Raw genomic sequence first — 25,705 nt, 5'->3', positions numbered from 1 at the left:
AGGAAGGTGTTTGCTGGCCTCATAAATACTAGCCAGCTATCTAATATTTAGAAAAAAATAGTTTTGTTTGGCTAGAGTTATGCTAACCCGTTTTCAATCTCTTTAGCGTTGCTTGCTATTCCACTGTTTGTAGAATGCATACTGCCATTTGAATATAGCGCTCAGCATCCTTAAGTTATTGGGTGTCAGTCAGAATTTGTTCAACAGTGTATTTAGTAAATGTGCAAACTAAGGATGTTGATATAAGTCATGATATTTGGTAAAGTGTATTTGATGGGTTTCATTTCTGTAGCTAGCTTGGCTGGCTAGTCAATTCGGTAGATACTGGCTGGCTACCGAGCTGAGACCAAAGAGAAAAGAGAAAGTTTATCTGAGGCACATATCTTCTGACAGTGACACAGTGCCCCCTCGTGGACTGACGCTGAACTTTACTAGAACTAGATATTTAACCCTGTTTAGAATGGGCAGTGGTGAGTTGGTAGAACAGACAAAATAAAAATGTAACTTATAGGTCATTTCCATGTAGGCTATGGAACTATTTGTGGAAAAAACTGCCCATTACTAAATTGGTGAAATTATTTCATTGATCTTTTATTTGTATTACTCTTTTTATTCACTTAGCAACAACACTTACTTTTTCTTTTTGATGTTGCATTGTCGAGAGGTTACCCTGCAAGTAAGCATTTCATTGAACTGTGTACTCCATGTATATCATGTGTATATGATAAACACAGAAGGTTGGTGGCACCTTAATTGGGGAGGACGGGCTCGTGGTAATGGCTGGAACGGAATGAGTGGAATGGTATCAAACAAGGTTTCCAGGTGTTTGATGCCATTCCATTTGCTCCATTCCAGACATTATTATGAGCCGTCCTCCCCGCATCAGCCTCCACTTATGACAAATAAAAAAACTTGAACTTGAACGTAGAAGGAAAGGGGGAGGGAAGCCAGTAAGAGAGGGGAAAAGATGACTAACTTTGCGGTTAGATTGTAGGTGAACAAAACTGACTTGCCAGATAATTTAATGTTAATTGCTATACCATAAGCTGCCTCCAATATCATTTTAGAGAATTTGGCAGTATGTCCAACTGGCCTCACAACCGCAGACCACATGTATCATCAATCTACACACAATACCCCATAATGACGAAGCAAAAAAGTATTTTTTTTAAAATGTATGCAAATTTATAAATATCACATTTAAATAAGTATTCAGACAGTTTACACAGTACTTTGTTGAAGCACCTTTGGCAGCGATTACAGCCTCGAATCTTCTTGGGTATGACGCTACAAGCTTGGTGCACCTGTATTTGGGGAGTTTCTCCCATTCTTCTCTGCAGATCCTCTCAAGCTCTGTCAGATTGGATGGGGAGCGTCGCTGCATAGCTATTTTCAGGTCTCTCCAGAGATGTTTTATCGGGTTCAAGTCCGGGCTTTGGCTGGGCCACTCAAGGACATTCGGAAAGTATTCAGACACCTTCACTTTCCCACATTTTGTTAAGTTACAGCCTTATTCTAAAATGTATTAAATAAAATATGTTCCTCATCAATCTACACACAATACCTCATACTGATAAAGTTAAAACAGATTTTTAGAAATGTTTGCACGTTCATAAAAAAAAAAAACAGAAATACCTTATTTATATAAGTATTCAGACCTTTTGCTATGAGATTCGAAGTTGAGCTCAGGTGCATCTTGTTTCCATCCTTGATCATCCTTGAGATGTTTCTACAACTTAATTGGAGTCCACCTGTGGTAAATTCAATTGATTGGACATGATTTGAAAAGGCACACACCGTCTATAAAAGGTCCCACAGTTCACAATGCATGTAAGAGCTAAAACCAAGCCTTGATGTTTAAGGAATTGTCCGAAGAGCTCCGAGACAGGATTGTGTCGAGGCACAGATCTGGGGAAGGGTATAAAAAGTTCCTGCAGCATTGAAGGTCCCAAAGAACACAGTGGCCTCCATCCATCCATCATCATTCCTGTTTTGCATGTTATTTTGGCATTAATATGCATCACATATCAGTTTGCAAACAATGTAAAAATATATAGAATAAAAAAATCATTGAGTTAAAAAGCCGCATACAAACATGGTCTCTTATTTGCTTTCTTGAGTAAGGCAGCTCGAAAATGCAGGTGTTTCAGCCTAGCTGTCACGACTTCCGCCGAAGTCGGTCCCCCTCCTTGTTCGTTTAGCGGTCGACGTCACCGGCTTTCTAGCCACCGCCGATCCACTTTTCATTTTCCATTTGTTCTGTCTTTGTCTCACACACCTGGCTTCACTCAACTAATTACTTGTTTATTATTTAACCCTCTGTTCCCCATGTTGTGTTTGTGAGTGATTGTTATTTTGTAATTTGGTCTGTCTTTGTGGGCTCGTGTTGTTACTTTGTATATTTGTTATTTTTGAGTAAAGTACGTTGATTACTGAATTCTGCTGTCCTGCGCCTGACTCTCTGCACCAGCTACATACAGGACCCTTACACTAGCTCAGTGCTTTCTGTGGTGGTGGGGGTAGCCAGCAGAAAATACAGAATGTAGGGGTTGGTAATGTTCTCTAGTTGCGCCGTGATTGGCTCAGTGTTAAGTCAATCATGGGGACACTACGTCACCACCCAATCTAAGGGTCGAGCTTGGAAATTGAAGCCGCTTGGGTGCTGCCATTGAGTTACAATAGAAGTGCCCATCCAAGAAGGCTCAAGGTCATTGGCCACAGATAAAATTACATCAAATCACGTTATATCTACAGTAGCTTTGATTGGACAGATCATGTCAACATCATACTTTCAAAAGCTTAGCTAACAGTCATCATCATGAATCAAGTCAACAATCTTCTGGCAAATCCATTTTTAATCTTTGACATATGAAGAGAAATAATGAAGAGAAATTATAGAGAAAACGTATCGGTGCTCATCTGCCATTGGACATAAACATTACACAACAAGTTGTAAATCGCAAAGCACTCACTAGCCTGCTATTCAGTAGAGTGGCTGTGTGGTCCCAAGTATGGGTTTAAGGTTCTCTTTTCCAAGCTTAAAATTATAATCATTGAACATTGGCCATGCTGTCAATCCAGCATGATTTCTGCCACACTCAAAACAACTGGAAACTCGGAACTGAGAAATCTGACTTCAATGAGTTCAAGACAACTGGGAATTCGGGGAAAAACGAGCTCCGACTTGGAAAAATCGTTTTGAAAAAACCCGTTTTGAACGGTCATTCAACTCGGAATTGTAGGTTGAGAACTTGGGCCTCTTTCTAGAGCTACGACCTGAAGATCACTGACGTCATAGATCACACAGTAATTATGACAACTTCTGGAGGACATCCTCCACCCAATCAAAGCTACAGCTAGCTAGCACTGCAGTGCATAAAATGTGGTGAGTAGTTGACTCAAAGAGAGAGAAAGACAATAGTTGAACATTTTTGAACAAATTAATTTCTTCCAAAATGAAGGAGAAGCAAGAGAGAAATAGAGAGAGAGATTGTAATTTTTTTTCACTGTCACTTACTTAGCTAGCAAATTCAGCTAGCTAGTTTAGCCTACTGAAACACCCTGCTGAAACAGAGGGATGCTATGTTAGCTAGCTGACTATGACTTTCCAACACATCACTGGAACTCTTCCAAGTCAAGGTAAGCTTTTGGTATTACTAATTTATTGCCACCGGGGCCCGCCGGTGTAACTGCTAACTGACTGTACACTAATGTTACTACATGATTGTTGCGGGTTTACTAGCGCATTAGTTCTATTAGCTATGCTGACTATGATGTTACTTTAGCTAATATGATGACAGCGATGTAGGCTGTTTGTAGAGGTTTGGCTTGGAACGTGTTTTCCACAAACTTCATATACAGCAGATTTGTTGTGCATTGAAGTCCACAAGCAAAGGGAAGAGAAGGAATACAACATGGCTGTTATGAGAGTGAACTCTGTTAACGTGTGATCAGGGGTATATTCATTCTGCCGACTCTGTTGAAAAAAAATGTTTCAACGGAAGCAAACAGAACAAAACGGGGATAAACATACGTGAATTTGTCCAATAGAAACTCTCGGTATTGAATGTCACTGTCTGTCACCTCAAATTTGTCTCTTGACCTGTGTGCATCTACGTTGTAAACTTTCATTCATAGGCTAGGTTATAGCAACCTCATGATGGCTATAGGGAAAAATGTTGTATCATGTAGTAGCCTAAACCTTTCGCTGTAACATTGAACTGGGTGAATGGAATATGAATGAGAGTCATCCAATACACTGTAATAGAAATAAGGCCATGCTCATGAAAAAAAAATGGTCCTCCCTCATCTTAAACGGCACTGACCGCCACTGTAGCCCATGTGCCTCACCCTAATAATTTGGGTATATTTTCCCATGTGAATTTTGCCTACTTTTCTGAATTGGTGGTGCACATGTAGCCTATAACCTGTTTTAGAGAAATTTAATGATCAAATATTGTAAGAGCTTTCATTGTCTGCTTATATGCCCCATTTATTTATCCTATGGTTCTGACTTGGTGTACAGGGAGAACACTGTAAGAACAGAAAATAATTTGTACATTGGTACATATGTATTGTGAATTATATTTTTTGTCATTACTACACATTTCAAAAATAATATACCACAGAACTAATAGTAAAATACAAATCAATTCTTCAAATAACAAAACTATATTAAATAACTAATTGTTTATCGATAAAATTCTTCTGAATGATTGGATAGAATCCTTTACATTCCTATTTCTATTTCTAAATGTATATGTTGTTAAAGTCTTGTTTTATGTATCAGAAAACCCCCAGTGCAAAATGCCATATACTCTACAGCCAACATAGTCAGATTCATCACAGGGAACATAAAGTACAATTAAGGTAAGTGGAAAAACAGCCCAAACAGCCAGTCACTGTTAGTGCATGAAGCAGGTTCAGTAGCTTAGGGTTGCCAGGTTTGGTGAGAAATCTAAAGGCTTTACAGACATACTTGGCTACCAATACTGTTTGTGCATAGCACAGGTTCTGTGGCTTCGGGTTGCCAGGTATGAAACCAGAAAGGCAACACATACTTGGCTGGCTGTTATTTAAAGGTGCACTATGTAACTTTTTAGGTAACCTGACTAAATTCACACAGAAATGTGAGTTATATATCCGTCATTCTCATTGAAAGCAAGTCTAAGAAGCAGTAGCGCTGTTCTAGTTGCGCTACTTCTATGCCTCCCATTCTTAAGTTTAATTTTTGTGTCTTTTACATTTGGTTTTGTATGCCAGCTTCAAAAAGCTACAAATACAATATGTCTGGTTATTCAAAAGATATTTCACAGCAGTTTAGATGGTACAATGATTCTCTACTCTATACATTGGTTGTTTTGTCACATAAACTGAAATTAGACAAACTATTAGAATTTTAGCAACCAGGAAATGGCGTAGCAATTTCTGCGTATCGGACCTTTTAATAGAATGTGGTATCTGGCAAGTGTGAGTTGATAGTGCCATGCACTTCTAGGGCTGCGCTGTTAGACCTCTACCCCTGAGTCACTGTAGGTTGATTCAACTTCATGGACCAGTTCCTATTAAAGGAGAATGCATCCATTGTCTTGCGCATGTGTCAACCTGTAGGCCTACTCTGTGGGCCTGTGAAACAGAGGACATATATTTATTTATTTATAAAAAGACACATAAATGATCTGTACTGGACATACATTATCTCTTGGGACACATTATGGTATCGACCTACTAGCAGACTCTAAGTAATGGCTGAAGTATTTTTATTTTGCAATACATATAATTCTTACCTAGGGAAAGATTGATTGACAAGGAGACATTTCATGTGTGCGTAGTCGTTCTATTTGCCTCTTCAGTCTGGATTAGCAGCTTGCTCTGTTTCCACACAGAATGAGCCCATTCAAAGTCTGAGGCATTATCACATTGCTATACATCATTTTGTACATGATTATGCATTATTACCATTAAATTATCAATTGCATACCTAAAGGTGCCTCAGAAAAAGTCCAGCAGTTACCATTTTATGCAAGAAGGGAAAAAAACAATCTCATTAAATTTGTCCCATAGACAAAGCTATACTGCATGCTCATCATGTTTAGCTCGGGCATCTTTTAAGGGGAGGTCCTTCGCTCAGGGACTATGTTGTTCTTTGCCAATGGGAAAGAGGAATCCTCCTCTCTACTCCCCAACGTGTCTGAGGCTATACTGTCGGGGGGGCCATGACAGCATTATTGAGTCACCGTCCCATGGCTTTACTGTCTCGCTCTCTGTTGTGTCTCAAACACCCTCCGGTTGATGACACAATGCTCCTTGAGCCACAAAAAACATTTTCATATCCCCTGTGCTCGTATGAGATACATCTGTGGTTGGGTGAGAAACATTATTTCACAGTAGAACTGACATTGCAATTGAAGACAATGTTGCCAATGAGAGACGGAATAATTCTGTCTAATGCCCATTCCAAATCGACCCCTTGCCCTTATATACTTGGTGATATACCAATATTTTGGGGCAAAATAAATGGTCTAACGTATCAGAAGGCAAGATATCAAACCTAAGATATTGATGCCCTCTTTTTGTCCTTAAGTTATATGCATGTCTGTGAGCAGTGATGTTTGTTTCTCTTCCAGGAACCTAGGTCAGGTTTGGGCATTTCACCTTACGGGAGCCGCTTTGGGTGCAGGCCTTTGCTCCAGCCAAGCAGTAACACACATTAATCTAGTATACTTTTGACCACTAGGGGGAGTCCTCGTCTAATGTAGCAAGATATACAACTTGTTTGAGAGCACATTTTGCCGAATTTAAACGTCTATAAATTTAACCAAAACGTGACTGTAAGGAATTTAGTCAACTAGGCCATGACACCACCCTTTTCCTCCTTGACCTCTTTTGTATATAAGATACATTTGATAATGTAATATCTGTGCGACACAAAACACCATCACAGTTTCCTCTGAACGTTTTGTAATTTACTCATTAATAACAACACACACACACACACACGTACACACAGACACACACCATTACAACATAATGTCATGTTCCAATAGGAAAAACAGGAATCCTCTTTGCTATGCCCCCACATTTATGAGGCTATACGTCGGAGGCTTTGACAGCATTATTGAGTAACTCTCCGCTGGCTTTGCTCTGTCTGACATCTCAAACACCCTCCAGCTGGAATTGCTTCAATGTCTAATTAGCCTATATAGGGATAAATAAAATCATACTAAATAAAATAAAAATGCCCATGTTTTTTAAAACTTCAGACTAAACATTTTACACGAAGGAGAGCGTGTTAATAATAAATGGCCAAGAAGCTAGACATGTTGTTGAAGATCCAGTGTGGTAGTCAATTGTTCACAACCAATTTTGGCTTTTTTTTATTTCTTATCTAATGAACACCACACAAATCCTTCGTTTTAGTCAAACAATATACTTTTGCTCGTGGGTGTGTGGAGGTGTACCCCTTTCTGTTCAACAAAGTCGTTTCTGGAAAATATTTGGATCCATTTACTCCTTTTGGCACAATAGCACCCCTATACCCCTATGCAAAAGTTAAAGATACAGTAACTTATGTTAAGTCCTACAGATGTTGATCTAAATTTGATCACTCCGTTGTTGCTGAGAATTTTTCCTGCGCCGAAGGGAAATGCAAATGAGCTTCATGATTGACATTAATACACTGAAAACCCGCACTAACACACGGTTATATTAATAGTATTGCACTTTTCATGTAGCCTAATTTTGGCCAGCTAATAGCCTAACCACAGATCAAGACCTCGTGGAGTGATTTCTGCATAGTGCATCTTTAATATTTACACAGATGCACTTCCTGCTGCCCCCCGAGATTATATGACTTTTACAACCCAGTATCACAGGTTATTGTGAAATAGACACATTGCTTCTTGGAAATTTGTGACAGACACACAGAAAAGTGTATTTCTTTGTGTGCAGTACACAATTTTGTATACAGTGCATTTCAATCATAGGTAAAGACAGTAGGTTACAGAAATGATAGAATGGTGGTTGGTTGTAGAGGATGGGTGGGCATAAAACAGAAAGTCTAGTAACCCAAAGGTTGCGTGTTCCAATCTCATCAAGGACAACTTTAGCATTATAACTAATTAGCAACTTTGCAACAACTTACTACTTTTCACTACTTTGCAACTACTTAGCATGTTAGCTAACACTTCTCTTAACCTTAACCTAACTTTAACCCTTTAACGTAACCTTAACCCCAACCCTAACCCTTTAACTACTTAGCTTGCATGTTACCTAACCTTAACCCCTAACCCTAACCCCAACCCCTTAACCTAACTCCTAACCCGTAGACATAACCCTATCCTTCACCCCTAATCCTAACCCCTAAACCTAACCCTAACCTTAACCCCTAACCCCAACCCCAACCCCTTAACCTAACTCCTAACCCGTAGACATAACCCTATCCTTCACCCCTAATCCTAACCCCTAAACCTAACCCTAACCTTAACCCCTAACCTTAGAATTAGCCACCTAGCTAGCCTAGCTAATGTTAGCCACAACAAATTGGAATTTGTGTAACGTACACAAATGTGTTATGAAGAAAGAAAATAGTTTAATACACATGAAATGCTTTGTGATAAAAATCGTGTAATACAGGTGTGCCTGTCATAAATTATTTTATAAGTAATTTGTGTCTATTTCACAATAATCTGTGATAGTGTGTTATAGTTTATATTTCAATGAAGCACAGTGACCCCAAGATATGTACAGACGAATAGGTGTTTTGTTTGTTTGGAAGATAAAATTGTGTCTGTGGTTTTCAATCCTCTCACCTCAGGGAAGCCCCCAAAGCTGCTCAGTAAATAAGATTCCCTCTCTCTCTCGCTCTCTGTCTTTCACCCGCAGAGCTACTCAGTAAAGTGACAGTTCAGCAACATATAGAGGATTCTCATCTCTCTCTCTCTCTCTCTCTCTCTCTCTCTCTCTCTCTCTCTCTCTCTCTCTCTCTCCCAGGAACGAGGCCCCACCTCTTGTTTTCCCCAACCCTGAGTCATATACATTTGAGTCAGCGGTGAGTGTGAGTGCATTTTGCTCCTTCTCTTCCTCTTGCTTCCTCTTCTTTTTATATCTGTCTTCCTCTGTCTCTCTTTCTCCATCCTTCTCTCTCTTCTCCCTCTGATTTTGATCTCTGTCTACCCCTTCCCACAAAATTGTTCAGTCTCGTACTCCTCTTCTCCCTCTGCGCTCTCACTCACGCGCTGTCTTGCGTCTCTCCCGGGAATCCTAAGCGCATCCCTGGTCTCGCAGGTGGACGGCGGCCCACTACCCAGGAGCCACCATTCCCGCCCCGGAGAGCTCCACGCTGGCAGCGCAGCCCCTTCCGCGGCTCAGCATTGGGAGGAAGACCCTGGTGGCAGCCGCCGTGGGGGTCATGCTAGTCCTGGTGCTGGTGGTCCTCATCCCCGTGCTGGTCAGCTCAGTGAGCGCAGACGACGCCAGCCACTTTGAGATGCTAGGCACCTGCCGCATGGTGTGCGACCCCTATCTGGACTCAGGGGGCACAGGGAAAGCTACCTCCACCACGGGCCTCCAGGCGGAAGCAGAGGCTGAGGAGCTGATTGACCACAGCATCGGCCCGCCGCTGCCCACCTATGGTGGCCACGGTCCACAGGGAAAGCCCGGACGGCCCGGGAAACCCGGACCCCCGGGACCACCCGGAGAGCCCGGTCCGCCTGGGCCCAAAGGACCCCCAGGGGACAGAGGAGATGCTTTGAAGACGGGGATACTGGGTCTGGGGGGCCAAGGAGCCATCGCCACAGCCACCTACAGCACCACGCCACGGGTGGCTTTCTCTGCGGGACTCCGGAACCCCCAGGAGGGTTACGAGGTCCTGAAGTTTGACGATGTGGTCACCAACCTGGGGGATAACTACGACGGCTCGCTTGGCAAGTTCACGTGCAAGATCCCCGGCACCTACTTCTTCATCTACAATGTGCTGATGAGGGGAGGGGATGGCACCAGCATGTGGGCGGACCTGCTGAAGAACGGTCTGGTGGGTGACACTGTCACACTTTTAACTCTTTTACTTTTAGGCCTACTCTTTTTTTTACTTGCCTGTTCCCTCTTTTCTCTGAAAATACAGTGGCACACATGATTCTTCTGACAATTACGAAAGTCAGTCATCCATGAAAGAGGCAAAAAGGGCATCCATTTTCAATGACTTTTCAATAAACTGAAAAGGGGAAGCGATTTATTTAAGTATATGTTTTTCCACTTTTTAATGTTTTATTCAAATAACTTCCTTCATTGACTGACTTCTATTCAAATTGACCCTAACCTTAGTGTAGTGTGAAATCCAGAACCTGTTTTGCTAACATTCCATTCCCTGTACACAATATGTTTACCATGACAAGGAGTGACAAGGAGTGGAAGTATAACTCAAACAGACTGGTAGGTGTGAGGGTGTCAGACATTCGCTGTACCCCACGAGGGGCTGGTTACAGTAGTCACGATTAAAATGATGATTAATGTGGACATGCACATGAAATAATCACAAGTGTGCGCACACTCACACCCCATTTAAAACTTGCATAAAAAAATACGAGCTGTATGCGCATTTGTATTCGCATAACAAGAAACACATGTTAATGCGAGGTCTATATGCGCGCAGTGCGCGTGTTCAGAATGTAAGCAGATTTGCCTAACCACCTCCAGAGGTGGATTAGCTCGCATTGTGTTCCAGCTCCATGTAAATGCATTCAGGTCAACCTGACCAAATTCAGTGAGAAACATTATCAGTCCTTCTCCTAAAAATATTCCCGCGTTATTTAAACCGCTTCAGTGTTCCACAAATTAAATGTAAAAAAAGAGCGAAGGCAGAGCATATTATCGCAATCAAATGGTGTCAGCGTTTAACCACCTGCTTTACAAAAATGTATAAATGGCGGATCATTATTTATAGTCTACAGGACAGATGGCATATCATTTTTTGTCTCAAAGTTCGTCTTCATCATCACTTCAGACTTTCTTCTTCATTTCATACATGGTGTCTTCACGTTATCCGGTAGGCTACATGTTATTTGAGATAGGCTATTTTGCTATATCTTTTTGAAAAAGTGGGCCTACATACGGTAGACGAGGCCTACTGCAGATAATCTAGTCGCAAGTAAAAAAAAACATCATCCGATTATCAAAAGACAGGTGCCCTCTGTGCGCTCTCCAGACTCTCCAAGTATCCGCCCTATCCAACAATGCAATGATGAATTGTATTTTTGTTTTCAAGTGAGTACAAAACTCTAGTCTGTAAACTGCAGTGAATATGTCATTTGAATAACCGTGAGTCCTGCGTTTTGAAGGCAGTAGCGTGCGTGGGTTAAATCACTAGGGGAGCCAAACCAGGAAGCCGCAAGATTACAATAATGGGGAATACAACCGCAATGCACTTCAACTTTGACATATTGTAAGCTAAAAAATAGGGAGAAGGCCCCATAATACTGATGTTAGCCTGATGTAACCATATACTATATAAAATAAAGCGAGTCCTACACGCTATCTATAACATATATAAGCGCCCAGTAATTTATAGTGTACAGTTTACGCTCCGTTAGCCAGCACCTCTACTAACTATTTTGGGGTGTGCGCCAGCTCATGCTTTTCACTAACCTGTGGTAACCCTTAAAACGGTGCTCACCAATATGGTTTCAGGACCACGAACTGTTACGCGAGTCAGCGCAAAGAAAACAGCAGCGGAGCCTTGCTATTTCAGCACCACCAGCTGTCCACTGCGCCCACCATATCAACTAGCCCATTCACACTCATCATAATATGCAACAAACCTGTGCAGAATTTATGCCAACAGTTTAGTCCACAATTGGTAAATAGTTATTGCAATATTGCGGCAAAGATGCCAGAAAATATCAGCATGTTTTTTTCCAAAATAAGATTATGCATTGAATGTAATGTATTTGAATCAATGTGTTTGAATAATGACGGTCAAAAGGATGAAGGAAAACGCAAAACAGTTCACTTAAAAAAATGTATAGCGCTCAAATGACATGTAATGTAGCCTACACGTCATTTTTTTATACAAATCTCGAGAAAATACAGTTCATTTATTAAATAACTGTGAAGGTGATTCCAATTGTATCATACAAAATGTAGGAACACCAGAGCAATGTGTGGATACAGCGCTAAACTTGAAAAACGTGTGGTTCTCAAGGTGAAGTGAAATGATACCATGTATCAACTTGCTCAACAGTGAGCTCTGAAGAAGGAACAACGATACAATGTAGCCTAACAAAATTGCTCGCACCTTTCATCATCCCTATCGGAACAGCCATGATAGGATTACATTCTGAACATGGGCCTCGCATTTACTTGCAATTTAATGGGGGTCTCAGTGCCTAATATGATGAATTGAGATACATGAGTGTCGTGATCATAGGCTGCCAGTGGCATGGTCCGTTAATCACTAGAAGACGGTGAGAAACCGCGGTGGGAAATTGTGTAGGTGTAGGTTCCGTCCCTCTCTTCGCCCCAACCTGGGCTCGAACCAGGGACCCTTGCACACATCAACAACTGACACCCCACGAAGCATCGTTACCCATCGCGCCACAAAAGCCGCGGCCCTTGCAACGCAAGGGGAACAACCACTTCAGGTCTCAGAGCGAGTGACGTCACCGATTGAAACGCTATTAGCGCGCACCACCGCTAACTAACTAGCCATTTCACATCGGTTACATCTACATGTACTGTAAAAACGGAGTATAAAGTCAAGTTGCCCCTAGACGCTGATCTTGGGTCAGTTGCATTTCTCCCATTAATGGTTAAAGGGGAGGGGAAGCTGATCCCAGATCAGCTGATCCTAAACTTCACCCCAGAGCTGTAGGAACATGATTATCGTCGAATGATGCTTCCTGAGACATGTCAACAGGATATAAATACACACACACACACACACACACACACACACACACACACACACACACACACACACACACACACACACACACACACACACACACACACACACACACACACACACACACACACACACACACACACACACACACACCTAAAATACAGCCCCTGGACATAGTTCAATGAAAACAGACCATAATCAATGATGCATTGCCAGTGTGCATAACTGTTATGTTGTCTATCAACCCGTTCAACATGAGTGTTTTGTATTTTATTATGGATCTGTTTCCTGGCATTCAGCAATATTAAGGCAATTTGCATACAATTCAATTATACACTTCACAACACATTATTACACACTATTGCAACATATCTACAACACAAAATCTATATGTACGTGTGTGTAGTGCATGTGTTAGCATGTGTTTGTGTATGTGTGTGTCTCTTCACAGTCTGCACTGTTCCACATGGTGTAGTTTTCAAATCTGATTTTACTGCTTGTATAAGTTACTTGATAATGTTTTCATTGCTCTGAGCGCAGACATATCACAGACATTGACATTGTAAATGAAACTGACACAGAGGGAAACCTTGACGGTGCAGTCCACCATAAGCTTTATAGGACACACTTTATATTATAGATTAGCATTACATTTGAGTAATTTAGCGGACGCTCATATCCAGAGCGATTTACAGGAAAACATGAGGGTTAAGTGCCTTGCTCAAGGGCACATATATATAGCTAGACCAATAGTTCTTCTGGAATTGTCATACTTTTTATTTAAACCTTTATTTAACTAGGCAAGTCAATTAAGAACAAATTTTTATTTACAATGACTGCCTACTCCAGCCAAACCCAGACGACACAGGGCAAATTGTGCACCGCCCTATGGGACTCCCAATCACGTCCGGATGTAATACATCCTGGATTCAAACCAGGTACTCTAGTGACACCTCTTGCACTGAGATGCAGTGCCTTAGACCGCTGCGCCACTCGGGAGCCAAAATACAAAATTATTATAATATTTTTTTATTATAGCTAGGCCAATAGTTGTATTGTAATTGTCATACTTTTACAATGTATCATTAATTGTGTAATTATGTGTTACTGCTGTTGCCAGAGTCCTTATGATTATTAATTATTGTGAAGAACATAAATACATCGTAGTGGACAGACAGTGCAATTCCCCTTGCAGATCACAAACCTTGGTCTCCCAGCCCATAGGCAAACTTGCTAACCACTACTCCAATAGGTTTACTTCCTTTGGAAAATATTGTAAGGAGCCTTTTATATTACACAAACCTTATCCTAATACAGTACTGTATATCAGGGATCATCAACTAGATTCAGCCGTGGGCAAATTTTTTTCTTGAGTGTGTGGTCGGTGGGCCAGAGCATAATTACAAATAATTTGTAGACTGCAAATTGACCTCAAGAAGCCCAAACAGATATAATATTTGACTAAATTATAATCATTTCAAGCCTCACGTCTATTATTATAATTTAGCCCAAACTACTACCTCTTCCCTACTGTATTTATTTATTTTATTTATTTTGCTCCTTTGCACCATATTATTTATATTTTATCTCTGAACTTTCTTCAAACTACAAATCTACCATTCCAGTGTTTTTCTTGCTATACTTTATTTACTTTATTTTTTTGCCTTTACCTCCCTTATCTCACATCATTTGCTCACATTGTATATAGTCTTATTTTTTTTTTCTTCTACTGTATCATTGATTGTATGTTGTTTTACTCCATGTGTAACTCTGTGTTTTTGTATGTTGTCGAACTGCTTTGCTTTATCTTGGCCAGGTCGCAATTGTAAATGAGAACTTGTTCTCAACTTGCCTACCTGGTTAAATAAAGGTGAAATAAAATAAATAAAAAATTATGTATGTGAATACCTCGAAATAGATTTCCAAAATTAAAAGAAATTGGAGCTGATTTCCTGGCGTTTTTACAGTATTTTATGTCCAACCATATATCATTGTTTGCTCAGAAAACTTGAGGGGCCAAAGAAAAACCACCCGCGGGACAAATTCGGCTCATGGGCCGCCAGTTGGGGAACCTTGCAGTAGATTATCTTGCCAAGTGTTTATATTCTTGATGACAGGGAGGGAAGGGTACAGCCATGTCATGTCACCAATCATCCATACAATGACATCCGTCATCGTCCTGTCACTCTGACCAAGCCATCTCCCAGGAGCCTCCAGGGCTCATGATATTTTGCTTTTTACGTCCTCGTTCAGCCAGCACTAATTACAACCCCATGCTTTTGTTTTGGTCCTCGCTCTGAAACAGGCAGCAAGACAGTCGCCCCCGGAGGGTTAGTTGGATTAGACAGTGCAAAACAGTCCAGAGAAGTTATCTTGCCTAGGCTACAGTGTGGCAGATATTATCGCAACACCAACTCTTAGCTAATAGCTTTTTAAAAAACTATTTGTATGTTCTTCAGTGTTGGAAAAGCGCCTTGAAGTCACACAGTGTCACTTTTATTCCGACGTCGACTCAAAATGTGTGTTGATAAATGGTGTTTGAATTACATGCACGTTCATTGTTATTCGTTTTTGGCAATGGATACCTTTTTTTTTACTCCTGTAAAGTACAGCAAAACTAAATACACCCAGGACTTCTTTTGTGCAATTGAATGTGATTTGTTTTAGTGTCATTGTTAAAATCTTGCTTTCTCTCTCCCCTACTCTCTCTCCTGCACTCTCTTTTCCCCCTCTCTCTCCTACTCTCTCCTTCCTTCACTCCCTCTCTTTCTTTCCCCCTCTCTTACACATGCGCTGTATCTTTTTCAGGTTAGGGCCAGTGCCATAGCCCAAGACCAGGACCAGAGTTATGACTACGCCAGCAACAGTGTCATCCTTCATTTGGATGCCGGGGATGAGGTCTTCATCAAACTGGACGGGGGCAAGGCCCACGGGGGCAACAGCAACAAATACAGCACCTTCTCAGGGTTCATCCTCTATGCTGACTGATTAGGGGGTCGTAGGTCATGGTTTACAGGGCATTCACTTCCTGTCTTTCACTCCTCGCTCTCATTCATTCTCCATATATAGCTACACTTTTTTAAAATGGGGTGCCTATTATCATTGTGAAGATGCAGGGAGGTCTATCAACAATAGTGGTTCACTTATGGTTGTTCTTTCAGTTATGACGCTGATGTAAGGGTGACATTTTGACATTGCAGAAAAGCAGCGCTGTTGTCAACCTAAACCTGCATCACTTCAAATGTATGTCTGGAATTCAATGGTTACGTGACTGTATTGTGTATCAATAATCTCCATCGTTCAGACCTGGGTTCAAATAGTACTGTTTTCCTTCAAAAACGTGAGCTCCCCTGGCACAGTGGAATGAATTGAATAATCTTAAAAGTGCATCTGTCACTAAAGACAGTCTCAATCAAATGCTCAAAGTTTTTCAAAAGATACTAATAGTAATTAAACCCTGGTCTGGTATTGTTACATGGTAAACCCACATTAAAGGGATAGTTCAACCAAATTACAAAATACATATGTTTTTCCTTTCCCTGTAAGCAGTCTTTGGAGACAGCAATCCATGCTTTGGTTATGTTTACCAGGCTGCGGTCACCAATTGCTACCTTTAGTATTTTTTGTCCAAAAACCATGTCAAATTAATGTCACGTCAATATCTGCCAAATTAGCATGTTTTACACTTCATACCCAAATCATCCAAATCAACGACTGTTTAAAGGGTAAGGAAGTCACGTTTATATTTTGGGCGAATTATGCTACTAGCTTACAACTATTGGTAAAAACAAATAGTATTTTTTGACACTAACATTGCTTTTTCACGTTGTCAAAAATTGAGGTCCATTGTGTCTCTTTATGTTAGAGCGATTTTGGAATTAAGACACGTGTCATTAAACTGACCGAGTTTTTTTTAACCCAGTGTTGTCTGATGAATAAGAGATCTTGTACTATTACCCAGTACATTTTTAAATATTATTCATTTATTTCTATGTCAATAAATATCAGTGTGCAAACACCATTGGAGCCAGGGTTCGGGTCAATTCAAATTGAAGGCATTCAATACAGAAACTAAACTGAAATTCCCATTCAATAATTGAAAAAAGGGCCTCTATTTTTACTGAATTCTCAATAAACTAAAGAGTAGAAGCTATTTATTCCATAAGTGGTTAAGTTTTAGAATTGTTTATTCAAATCGCTTCCTGAATTGAGTGCCTTCAATTCGAATTGACTCCAACACTGATTGGAGCAGTGCCTGTACTGCACTTATAACCCTGTGTGTATATAAATGAAATTATAGTGTACATAGACAGACCAGGTGAATCCAGGTGAAAGTTCTGATCCCTTATTGATGTCACCTGTTTAAATCCACTTCAGTCAATGTAGATGAAAGAGAGGAGACAGGTTAAAGAATGATTTTTAAGTCTTGAGAGCATTGAGACATGGATTGTGAATATGTGCCATTCAGAGGGTGAATGGGCAAGACACAATATTTAAGTGCCTTTGAACGAGGTATGGTAGTAGTTTCCAGAATCACTGGTTTGAGTGTCAAGAACTGTAACGCTGCTGGGGTTTTCACGCTCAACAGTTTCTCATGTGTATCAAGAAGGGTCCACCATCCAAAGGACATCCAGCCAACTTCATACAACTGTGGAAAGCATTGGAGTCAACATTGGCCAGCATCCCTGTAGAACGCATTCGACACCTTGTAAATCCATGCCCCAACGAACTGAGGCTGTTCTGAGGGCAAAAGGGGGTGCAACTCAATATTAGGAAAGTGTTCCTAATGGTTTGTACACTCAGTGCATGCAATATACACTGGGGTCCATAATTATTGACACCCTTGATAAAAATTTGCAAAAAGGACTGTATAAAATAAATAACACAAATACTGAGTTATATTGTATGCCAAAAAAAGAGGACAATTACATTATTTTATACTTATACAATTGCTCAGAGAACGAGATTTTGTTTAACAAGTAATCTAAAAAACATCTCTAAAAGATAGGTGTAACATTTCTTTGACGCGCCTGTTTTCAATACTCTTCAATACTCAATACACTTGTGAGGATAACGACACTGAGCCTTTTTCTGAAATGTCTGGAGATTGAGATGGCAAATGCAAAATGGTGATATTGTGTACATTTTAATGATTTATTTCGTTGAATTTGATTAGTGCTTCAGTTTATTGTCTTGCTGGAAGATCCACTTGCAGCCTAGTGTCAGCCTCCTGGCAGATGCAAACAGGGTTTTGACTAAAATGTCCTGGTACTTGGTAAAGTCAAAGATTGCTTCTACGTTGACAAAATATTCTAGTGACCGCTCAAACAATGGAAATACATGTCCTCAAAGATGGAAGGCAGGCAGTAGGAGGCGTGCTCAGGTGGGACCATTCTAGCCAATGACAGGGCAGATATGAGTGTGAATAACAGACCATTGAGTTAGAAGGAGGACTCATCTTTGTATCTGTGCCATTATAGCATCTGTGACAGCAGAGGCTTTCTTCTTCATTGGCCGCTTGCTCACTCATAGGAATCCCCACCCAGTTGACTACTTTAAAATGGTGAAAGAACTTAATGGCAATGTTCTTGCTAAAATAGGTTATATCCATGATGAGTCCTCTATCTATCTATATGACAACAGGCACAACTTCGATTTTAAAGTCGTATTTGGGTAAGTTGCCGAAATGCCACGTCCACTTATATTTTGTGCATTCGTAAATAACCTAACCATTACTTGATTTCTATTCGATCAAATAAGCCTCACTTAGCAAATTAGCAATTCAATGTTTGTTGACCAAATTTGACACTCTCTCATTGACCTTCGTCTCTGGTAAAGTTCATGATGCCTTTGACCTTAACAAGGGCCTGAGGAACAGTAAAAGCTAACTAGCCCCATAAAATCAAAGATCCACCACCATATTTTACAGTAGTAGGAATAAGGTACTTTTCTGCATATGCTTCTGTTGAGTAAACGCCAAACCCACCACTTGTGTGCGTGGCCAATGAGCTCTTTTTAAGCAAAATCTCTGAGCAATTGTATTAGTATAAAATAATATTATTGTCCTTTTTTTGCACACAATATAGCTCAGTAGTTGTATTATTTACTTTACCCTGTCTTTTTTTCCATATTTTATCAAGGGTGTCAATAATTATGGACCCCACTGTGTTTGACATACACTGAGTGTACAAAACATTAGGAACACCTTCCTAATATTTTGTCACAACCCCTTTTGCCATCAGAACAGCTTCAATTCATCGGGGCATGGACTTTACGTGGCGTCAAGGCTTCCACAGGGATGCTGGCCCATGTTGACTCCAATGCTTCCCACAGTTGTGTCAAGTTGGCTGGATGTTCCTTGGGTGTTGGAACATTCTACCATTCTTGATACACACAGCAAATTGTTGAGTGTGAAAAACCCAGCAGCGTTGCAGTTCTTGACACACTCAAACCGGTGCACCTGGCACCTACTACCATACCCCCGTTCAAAGGCACTTAAATTCACCCTCTGAATGGCACACATACACAATCCATCTCTCAATTGTCTCAAGGCTTAAAAATTATTCTTTAAACTGTCTCCTCCCATTCATCTACACTGATTGAAGTAGATTTAACAAGTGATATCAATAAGGGAACATAGCTTTCACCTGGTCAGTCTATGTCGTGGAAATGTAATGTTTTGTACACTCAGTGTATATAAATATCCTTATTACATGATTTGCCTGTTCCCAGATCTGTTTGTGGTATCATGCCAACTCCTTGTTTGGCATGAAAAGGAGTGACATGGAGAGGCATGATAGTACAAATAGACTGGTACCTAGGCTAATAAATGATACAGCCATTTAGGATATTGATGTAAAATGTCACAAGTGAGTGGTACTTGCATTTTGATGTTCACCACATCCATCTACCAAAAGTCCTTGATTCTGATAGTGCATGCATATTTTGTTTTCTAGTCAATGTTATCCGTTTCAAACCAATGAAAGTCAGCTAAGATGTCTGCCAATGACAATGCAATTGATGGCAGGGAGTGGAAGGGATTTTTGTGTGCTTTTTCTATTTCATGCTTTAATCGTTCATGACTTTTGGTAATAAATGGGATTTTTTTGCTTCTCCTCTCACGTCCCTTGGTTAATGTCACTCCTTTTATTCACGCTCTCCTACAGAAATTGGTCCGTCCGATCAGCTTTCCACTTCCAAGAACCCATGCAGACCTCGGCTGTTGGCATTCTCACACTCTAGAAGGTGAAGGATGAGATTGAGTCATATCAAAACAGCACAGCGAGAGTCTGATCAAAAGAGAGATAAAGAGAGAGAGAAAGCGAGGGGAGCTTACAGCTGTGTTAAATGCCAAACAACTAAAGACATAATTGCCTATCACAATCAAAGGGAAGCTATCGTTCCTTTCCTAATGGGTGAGGAAGATACGTGTTGAGTTGCCGGGAGGCACAGTGGGGAAGAAGAGGGAGGGACGGGTGTTGTTTGAACAAAAATCTTGGTCGAGATCAGATCAGGCCTGGTGGAGTGGGAAATTAGGTTCCGCAATAATAAAACCAAGCGCATACAAATGGCTTATTTATATATGCCATTTAGTGGACGCTTTTATGAAAAACGACTTACAGTAGTGCGTGTAAACATTTTCGCATGCGTGGCCCCAGCGGGATTCGAACCTGTCTCTGATGTTGCAAGCGCCATGCACAACCAACTAAGCCACACAGGACCATACTGTATGTTGTTAAGACAACATACCTGTTAACTGGACAAATCCTTTGCGTGAGGAGTTTGCTTTGGTGTAATATTTTTATGTTTGAAATATGATTATCTTGCTGGTGACTACCAAAACACAACAATGAATAACATTAATCCTGCATGAATCATAATACAGTCAATTAAATGCAACTGACCTAATGTAATTTTATATAACTATTTAGAATTCAAATGTAAAATTGAAAAACTGTTCAAGCAGCATCGTTTATGATAGATATGAAAGTGATAGATATTAAATTACATTTAGCTTGAAAATGAATAAATTCAAGAATTGTTGTGAAAAGCACACATACATCTACATTCAAATTCCACCTCATTATTCACTATTCTTGGAAAGCGGGTGGCCCACTAGCATACCATGCTTGTGCTTCAGCTCTCTCCATGTCTACCCGACTGCAGTACGCTCAGAGATTCCGAGAGCTTAGAGTCCTCCAGGTTCAAAGCTTCAGCTTCTCTTTAGAGTCTCAGAGACAGCAGAAATCCTCTGGACACAATTAGAACTGAGGGTCCTTTTCCAAGGCAGAGGTCACTTATCCCGGGGGCGAGGGGCGAGGGGGGGCGAGGGGGGGGGGGGGGCGAGGGGCATATGAGCACATCGTCAAATTAGTGACTTCATGTCACCATGTCAAAGGCAAAAGCCCCTCCGTCTTCTGAGAGAACTAGCTTCTGTTCTACAGAACACGCTGAACTGAACATCAGTGGCAAGTGGCAACATCTGTACTTTTTAAAACTCTTTTAACTTTCACAACTTCCACTGCGTTAAATTGTGAGCCGTGATTAGAAAGAAGCTAAGTCGGAAGTCCGGCTAGGCTTGGAAGCCAATCTTGTCAAGATTTAACATTGAGTTGTCTTTACGCTGTAAAAATGCCCGCAGAACAAAACTCGTACAATGTCGCATTTTACCTTATGATGTTGTGCAGACATTGCTTCAGCGAACATAGCTTTATTGCTATGGCTAATAGACAACAGCCGGACTCCTTGAAATACTGACCATACAGTACAGTGGCTTACTAGGAGGTAGTCAATAGCACAACGATATCCCCCGAGGATCACGCCATGGTCCATCATTTAACCATCAGACTGCAGTGGCAATGTATATCCCAACTCATTAGCAAGGTCACGAATAACCCTAGTTAGCAATGCAATGCTAACTGCTATCTTCTCGCTACCATGCCTTAGGCTTAGAACGCTCATCCCCCCCTTCCCAAGTCTGACTAATGTTCTGTCTAGAGGCATATGAAAAGAAGGCAGACAATTTTATCTCTCTTGTTGGGCACCATCTTTAATTCCAGACTCCGGTGATTGTGTTTGAGTGCACAGGGGAAAAACAGCTTCCTCTTAGCTATGTTGGGTTTTGACAGTGGCTAAACCTACCCAGCACGAAGATATTTGGCTAAATGTTCAAGGGATCCATTCTCAAACTCCTGAACTGTTTAAATATAGGAAATCCCCTTGTAGGGGATAAATGGAAATCATAATTTGCACACTCACTCCTTGCCTGTGTGTGGAAATGCATAGGGCAAACATTTGCAGCTACCAAATGGTGAGGCTTGGGTCTTATCAGGATAGCACTGTGATCACAAATCACAGTTATATGTTTTGACTGCCTCTTACATTTAAATCGCATGCTCACTCTCTCTCTTAGTCACACACACACACAAACACACACACACACACACACACACACACACACACACACACACACACACACACACACACACACACACACACACACACACACACACACACACACACACACACACACACACACACACACACACACACAGCGTACCCCATCCCTTTTTCTCTCACACTCTCTCTCTCTAGCCTACTTTCCACCTGATCAATGCACTCATTTCGTTTTCGAGTCAGTGAATATAACATACCTTTGGCATGCATGATTTCTCCGGGGTGGTCAGTGTGTCAGTGACTCAACCCTAACAGGCTTTTCCCACAGCCCTGACCCATCCCGGGCTAATGAGCAAGGACAGTTTGAGTCATTGGGTGGGACAGGCTGCCATGTTGGCTGGCTCCTCACCCCTGCAACAGTCATGTGTTGCGTCTATGGGCTGTCAAAGGACTTCTGAGCAATATTCGTTCGCCCCTGCAAACCCATTGTCCTCGGGCTGACATTAGAACCTTTGAACGCATAAAGACACATGGGGTTTCATTTGTTACCATGGTGAATTTACTATCTGTGAAAACTGTACAAAAAACCTGGAGTAAAGAGAAACTATTTACACTAGTACGCTAGTTTATTGTAGTATAATGAGCATGGGTTGGGAATTGAAATCTCTATGAATTTCAAGAGGTTTGGGGTGAATGTGTTGTTAATGTTTAATGAACAGACCATTATCAGCGCCTATATGTGACCCTCTAGGTGCCAGACAGTAAATCAAATCACATTTTATTGGTCACATACATGTTTAGCAGATGTCATTGTGAGTGTAGCTAAATGCTAGTTCTGACAGTGCAGCAATATCTAACAAGTCATCTATCAATTCCACAACAACAACCTAATACACACAAATCTAAGTAAAGGAATGGAATAAGAATATGTACATATAAATATATGGATGAGCAATGACCGAGCAGCATAGGCAAGATGCAATAGATGGTATAAAATGAGTGCAAGATGAAGTCAGAAGTTTACATACACTTAGGTTGCAGTCATTAAAACTCGTTTTTCAACCACTCCACACATTTATTGTTAACAAGCTATAGTTTTGGCAAGTCGGTTAGGACATCTACTTTGTGCATGACACAAGTAATTTTTCCAACAATTGTTTACAGACAGATTGTTTCACTTATAATTCACTGTATCACAATTCCAGTGGGTCAGAAGTTTACATACACTAAGTTGACTGTGCCTTTAAACAGCTTGGAAAATTCCAGAAAATGATGTCATGGCTTTAGAAGCTTCTGATAGGCTAATTGATATAATTTGAGTCAATTGGAGGTGTACCTGTGGATATATTTCAAGGCCTACCTACAAACTCAGTGCCTCTTTGCTTGACATTGTGGGAAAATCAAAAGAAATAAACCAAGACCTCAGAAAAAGAATTGTAGACCTCCACAAGTCTGGTTCATCCTTGGGAGCAATTTCCAAATGCCTGAAGGTACCACGTTCATCTGTACAAACAATACTACACAAGTATAAACAGCATGGGACCACGCAGCCGTCGTACAGCTCAGGAAGGAGCCATCATACCACTCAGGAAGATGCATTCTGTCTCCTAGAGATGAACGTACTTTGGTGCGAAAAGTGCAAATCAATCCCAGAACAACCGCAACGGACCTTGTGAAGATGCTGAAGGAAACAGGTACAAAAGTATCTATATCCACAGTAAAACGAGTCCTATATGAACCTAACCTAAAAGGCCGCTCAGCAAGGAAGAAGCCACTGCTCCAAAACCGCCATATAAAAGCCAGACTACGGTTTGCAACTGCACATGGGGACAAAGATCGTACTTTTTGGAGAAATGTCCTCTGGTCTGATGAAACAAAAATAGAACTGTTTGGCCATAATGACCATTGCTATGTTTGGAGGAAAAAGGGGGAGGCTTGCAAGCCGAAGAACACCATCCCAACCGTGAAGCACGGGGGTGGCAGCATCATGTTGTGGGGGTGCTTTGCTCTAGGAGGGACTGGTGCACTTCACAAAATAGATGGCATCATGAGGACGGAAAATGATGTGGATATATTGAAGCAACATCTGAAGACATCAGTCAGGAAGTTAAAGCTTGGTCGCAAATGGGTCTTCCAAATCGATAATGAGCCCAAGCATACTTCCAAAGTTGTGGCAAAATAGCTTAAGGACAACAAAGTCAAGGTATTGGAGTGGCCATCACAAAGCCCTGACCTCAATCTCATAGAAAATGTGTTGGCAGAACAGTAAAAATGTGTCCGAGCAAGGAGGCCTACAAACCTGACTCAGTTACACCAGCTCTGTCAGGAGGAATGGGCCAAAATTCCCCCAACTTATTGTGGGAAGCTTGTGGAAGGCTACCCGAAATGTTTGACCCAAGTTAAACAATTTAAAGGCAATGCTACCAAATACTAATTGAGTGTATGTAAACGTTTGAGCCACTGGGAATGTGATGAAAGCAATAAAAGTTGAAATAAATAATTCTCTCTACTATTATTCTGACATTTCACATTCTTAAAATAAAGTGCGGATCCTAACTGACCTAAGACAGGGAATTTTTACCAGGATTAAATGTCAGGAATTGTGAAAAACTGAGTATAAATGTATTTGGCTAAGGTGTATGTAAACTTCCGACTTCAACTGTACATATGAGATGATTAATGCAAGATATGTAAACATTATGAAAGTGCCATTATTAAAGTGACTAGTGATCCATTTATTAAAGTGGCCATTGATTTCAAGTCTGTATGAAGGCAGCAGCCTCTCTGTGATAGTGGTGGCTGTTTAACAGTCTGATGGCCTTGAGACTGAAAAATAGCTTCTGACTCTTGGTCTCAGCTTTGACGCACCTGTACTGACCTCGCCTCCTGGATGGTAGCAGGGTGAACAGGCAGTGGCTCGGGTGGTTGTTGTCCTTGATGATCTTTTTGGCCTTCCTGTGACATCGGGTGCTGTAGGTGTCCTGGAGGACAGGTAGTTTGCCCCCGGTGATGCGTTGTGCAGCCCGCACCACCCTCTGGAAAGCCCTGTGGTTATGGGCGGTGCAGTTGCCGTATCAGGCGGTGATACAACCCAACAGGATGCTCTCAATTGTGCATCTGTAAAAGTTTGTGAGGGTTTTAGGTGACAAGCCATATTTCTTCAGCCTCCTGAGGTTGAAGAGGCGCTGTTGCGCCTTCTTCACCACACTGTCTGTGTGGGTGGACCATTTCAGTTTGTCTGTGATGTTTATGCAGAGGAACTTAAAACTTTCCACCGTCTTCACTGCTGTCCAGTCAATGTGGATAGGGGGTGCTCCCTCTGCTGTTTCCTGAAGTCCCCGATCATCTCCTTTGTTTTGTTGACATTGAGTGAGAGGTTGTTTTCCTGACGCCACACTCCGAGTTTGTTTG

General features: G+C 41.1%; 1 protein-coding gene across 1 annotated transcript; it reads left to right on the top strand.

Moving 5' to 3' along the window:
* Window positions 1–9,048: 9,048 nt before the first annotated feature.
* Window positions 9,049–20,023, top strand: c1ql1l (complement component 1, q subcomponent-like 1-like). Its single transcript, XM_014159202.3, has 2 exons — window positions 9,049–10,030; window positions 15,707–20,023. The coding sequence occupies exons 1-2, from the start codon at window positions 9,410–9,412 to the stop codon at window positions 15,884–15,886; spliced, it is 801 nt and encodes a 266-aa protein (XP_014014677.1). The 5' UTR covers window positions 9,049–9,409; the 3' UTR covers window positions 15,887–20,023.
* Window positions 20,024–25,705: the final 5,682 nt, after the last annotated feature.

The sequence above is a fragment of the Salmo salar genome, chromosome 19 (assembly GCF_965601325.2).
Source record: "Salmo salar chromosome 19, fSalSal1, whole genome shotgun sequence".
NCBI lineage: Eukaryota > Metazoa > Chordata > Actinopteri > Salmoniformes > Salmonidae > Salmo > Salmo salar.
This window is presented reverse-complemented; position numbering and strand designations above follow the sequence as displayed.